Source organism: Salmo salar, chromosome ssa16 (assembly GCF_905237065.1).
Source record: "Salmo salar chromosome ssa16, Ssal_v3.1, whole genome shotgun sequence".
Lineage (NCBI taxonomy): Eukaryota > Metazoa > Chordata > Actinopteri > Salmoniformes > Salmonidae > Salmo > Salmo salar.
Genome location: NC_059457.1, coordinates 79365092 through 79369385, shown reverse-complemented (window position 1 = coordinate 79369385; position 4294 = coordinate 79365092). Strand labels below are relative to the sequence as shown.

Genomic DNA, 4294 nt, shown 5'->3' with positions numbered 1-4294 from the left:
TTCTGTCATCTCGGGGGTCCGCAGAGCGTTTCACCCTGCAGGCAGCCAGCCCCTCTGTCAAACAGCTGTGGGTCTCACACATCACTGAGCTACTGGACACACAGAGCAACTTCCTGTCTGGTAAGAAACTGTAGGACCACTTTATGACTGCCTATGACCGATGTTGGAATGTCTTATGGAACTGCTATAAAGGCTTTATGAATGCATGCATAAGGGGGTTAAGTGTTACCCCACTCTACACCACAGCCCTTTTTCAGCGGTTCTTTACCTGGTGATTACTGGGAAATTATGTGGTAAAAGAGTGTGTGTGTGTGTGTGTGTGCAGCTCTGCAGTCTCCTATAGAGTACCAGAGGAAGGAGGGTGGGGGGACAAACCTCCTCACCCGACCCCCCTCGGGCTTCGGCCCCAAAGCATCGGGTCGACCCCCCTCTGTGCCCCCCACCCCTAACGGACACAACACACAGGCAGACGGCGAGGCGCAGGACGACGAGGTGAGATGAGATTAAATCAACTTTATTGTTTCCTCTAAGAGAACACTGTCTTATAAATGGTATCAAATAAGTGTAATGCTGTACATATAGTAACCTGGTTCATACTGTGTATGTTACACATGGCTATCAACAGCATGTAGATACTCACCTTGGTGACTCATTATGTCTGTGCAGTGTGTTTAACAAGTGTTTTATACCTGTGTGTGTGTGTGTGTGTGTGTGTGTGTGTGTGTGTGTGTGTGTGTGTGTGTGTGTGTGTGTGTGTGTGTGTCTGTGTGTCTGTGTGTCTGTGTGTGTGTGTCTGTGTGTGTGTCTGTGTCTGTGTGTGTGTGTGTGTGTGTGTGTGTGTGTGTGTCTGTGTGTCTGTGTGTCTGTGTGTGTGTGTCTGTGTGTGTGTCTGTGTCTGTGTCTGTGTGTGTGTGTGTGTGTGTGTGTGTGTGTGTGTGTATGTGGAAGCTGGTGCTGGTGATCCAGGACTTCAGTGCGGTGCGTGAGGATGAGATCACGGTACTTGGCGGGGAACGGGTCCAGATTCTGGCATCCAACCAACATGGCCAGTGTCTGGTCTACCGACCGGCCAACACAGAGTCTCCACCTGCAGAAGGCTGGGTGCCGCGCAGCGTCCTGTTCAACCACTAACTACCAGTTAGAACCAGTCAGATCCAGTTTAGAACCAGTCAGAACCAGTTATAAACAGTTACACAAACAGGATGCCTTCCCCATAACAGTTACGGCCCAGTTACACTTCACTGATGCCAGTAAGACCCAGTACCAATATCACACACATCTGTCAACTTATTAGTTACTGGTCCCAAATAGTTCCACATAGTTTAAACTAGTTACATCAGTTACATACAGTCAGCTGCCCCAGTTAAACCAATCACACACACGTAGCAAACATCCTCAACAACCGGTAGCAACCATAAACACTAGTAACCAACTACTGTAGTTCCTCCCACTGGTGAAAAGAGGCCAGAGAGCTGCAGGTCCAGACAGAGGGATTTGAGGTGAATGGACACACAGTATGCCTATGGAACATCCCAACTGATGAGGTCACTAATGGCTGCCGCCTATGGAACATCCCAACTGATGAGGTCACTAATGGCTGCCGCCTATGGAACATCCCAACTGATGAGGTCACTAATGGCTGCCGCCTATGGAACATCCCAACTGATGAGGTCACTAATGGCTACCGCCTATGGAACATCCCAACTGATGAGGTCCAACTGATGAGGCCACTAAGGGCTGCTGCCAACTGATGAGGCCACTAAGGGCTGCTGCCAACGGATGAGGCCACTAAGGGCTGCTGCCTTTGGAACATCCCAACTGATGAGGCCACTAAGGGCTGCTGCCAACTGATGAGGCCACTAAGGGCTGCTGCCAACTGATGAGGCCACTAAGGGCTGCTGCCAACTGATGAGGCCACTAAGGGCTGCTGCCAACTGATGAGGTCACTAAGGGCTGCTGCCTTTGGAACATCCCAACTGATGAGGTCACTAAGGGCTGTTGCCTTTGGAACATCTAAACTGATGAGGTCACTAAGGGCTGCTGCCTTTGGAACATCCCAACTGATGAGGTCACTAAGGGCTGCTGCCAACTGATGAGGTCACTAAGGGCTGTTGCCTTTGGAACATCTAAACTGATGAGGTCACTAAGGGCTGCTGCCTTTGGAACATCCCAACTGATGAGGTCACTAAGGGCTGTTGCCTTTGGAACATCTAAACTGATGAGGTCACTAAGGGCTGCTGCCTTTGGAACATCTAAACTGATGAGGTCACTAAGGGCTTCTGCCTCAGTCATTCCGAAACTCTGGAATTCTAGAATAAAACAACACTGAGAACAGCTGTCAGAGACTCTCCCACCTCATTAAGGACCCAGACTCAAGTGGAGGGTCAAAGGTAAAATATATCAGCCAACAAGATCTGCTGGAGACAAGCAAGAAATGACATTGTAATAATGGTTGTTTTTACATATCGGTGAAAGAACATAGTGTCAGCACGTGATGTTTCTGCTTTCATGGCGTGGGGGTCAAAAGAAATGGACTGAACCCTCACCCACCCACCCCAACCCATGACCCCGGTGAGGTGACATCATTTCCTGTTTGTTAATATGTGTAAAAGAAAGCGAAAGTCTCACCACGTAAATAGAGCTCTGAGCGCATTATGAAGTATATATAGTTCTTATATGATTAATATATTCTGTTTTTCACCTGAATAGAAAACAGAGAGAAGAGAAGTATTGTCACGTTAACGTCTGTATGTGTGTGCGTGTTTTGCGTGTTTCCGTGTGTGTGTACGAGTGCTTGCATGTATGGTTTGTGCGTGTGTGTGTGTGTGTGTGTGTGTGTGTGTGTGTGTGTGTGTGTGTGTGTGTGTGTGTGTGTGTGTGTGTGTGTGTGTGTGTGTGTGTGTGTGTGTGTGTGTGTGTGTGTTGGTGGTCCTTTGGGTTCTGTTTGTATTGAATAGAAACCCCTGTGTTCTCTGTGTTTTTTCACTGATCAATCCCTGTTTAATTCCTGTGTCCCTTTGATGTGGTTTCCTGTTCCTGTAGAGCTGCTGTTGGGCAGTGTGAAGGACTCAAGAGTGTGCATCCTCATACTTTTAAATGTAACCCAGAGTTTGAACCGTAATATTATGCATTCTTTGGAAAATATGTAAATAGTATTTTGCAGACATGTACATGATTTAACAGGGCAAAAGGGAGCTGGGGAACACGTCAGTCCAACTCCTTCATATTAAACAGAAACCTTGCCGCCATATTGGATTTTAAGGTTTTAACTAACTGCTGAACTAGTTAACCCTTCAACTCTCCCCTGCTCAGGGTAAAAGTTGCCCTTCAGCACAGATCTAGGATCAGGTTACTCTCTCCCCAATCTGACCTTAACCGTGAGGAGAAACCCTAAACTGGCCCTAGGTCAGTGTCTGGGGGTAACTTCTAACCCTGGTTTGTATCTGCAGTGGCAGCACTGCTGCCTATAGCTTCATACTACACAGGTTATACAGGCTCTGGGCAAAACTCAAAAGACATCATATTCCCCATGTAGTGCACTACTTTTGCCTGAAGGAGTGCACTATATGGGGAGTAGGGTGTGATTTGGGACTTAGCCCCTCTTAGCCATACAGGTTATTATACAGTGATGTGTACATACAAAATGGCTGCTATCTCACCTCTATGAGTTCTGTATGGTGGTTTGTAATAAAGACCATTTTTCATCTCTGAAATGGAACATGTGTATGTAGTCGATACTAATACTGTAGTCTGTCTGTATCTGTCTGTCGTTATGAAGACACCGATGCATAGTGTCAAACGTCACACAAATGGGTTCTTTGCCAGTGAAATGGGGATAGCTATTTGCACATTAACTCAGATGACCACGACAGAGAGGGTGGAAAAAGTTTCAGAATGGAAATACATTAGCTGGCTTCTTAAGTAGCTGAATGTCTTCACCATGTGACAAAATGACACATTTGTCCAAAAATCACTTTATTTCAAAGGAGTACTGCACTGAATGTGATCACGTGGTTCTCCGTAGCTAGCTTGGTGGTCGTGAATATGCTAAGCTAGCGTGATAAGGCCTTTCTATAGGAACCTTGTTGTGTCTCTTCAAATACAGTATAATGTACACTGTTTGGCTAGTCTTCCTCCATTAACACACACAGGATTCTACATCCTTCCTCCCTCATTAACACACCCAGGATTCTACATACTTCCTCCCTCATTAACACACCCAGGATTCTACATACTTCCTCCCTCATTAACACACACAGGATTCCACATACTTCCTCCATTAACACACACAGGA

The 4294-nt window shown here is 46.6% G+C and overlaps 1 protein-coding gene across 1 annotated transcript in view; it reads left to right on the top strand.

Annotated features, from left to right (window-relative positions):
* Positions 1–3718, top strand: part of LOC106575792 (kalirin) — an 88343-nt gene extending 84625 nt beyond the window's left edge. The window contains 3 exon segments of the mRNA XM_045698021.1: positions 1–120; positions 326–492; positions 949–3718. The exon segment at positions 1–120 is cut by the window's left edge and continues 52 nt beyond it. Of these exon segments, the coding sequence (XP_045553977.1) occupies positions 1–120; positions 326–492; positions 949–1131 (470 nt within the window). The 3' untranslated portion in view covers positions 1132–3718.
* The last annotated feature ends 576 nt before the right edge of the window (positions 3719–4294 follow it).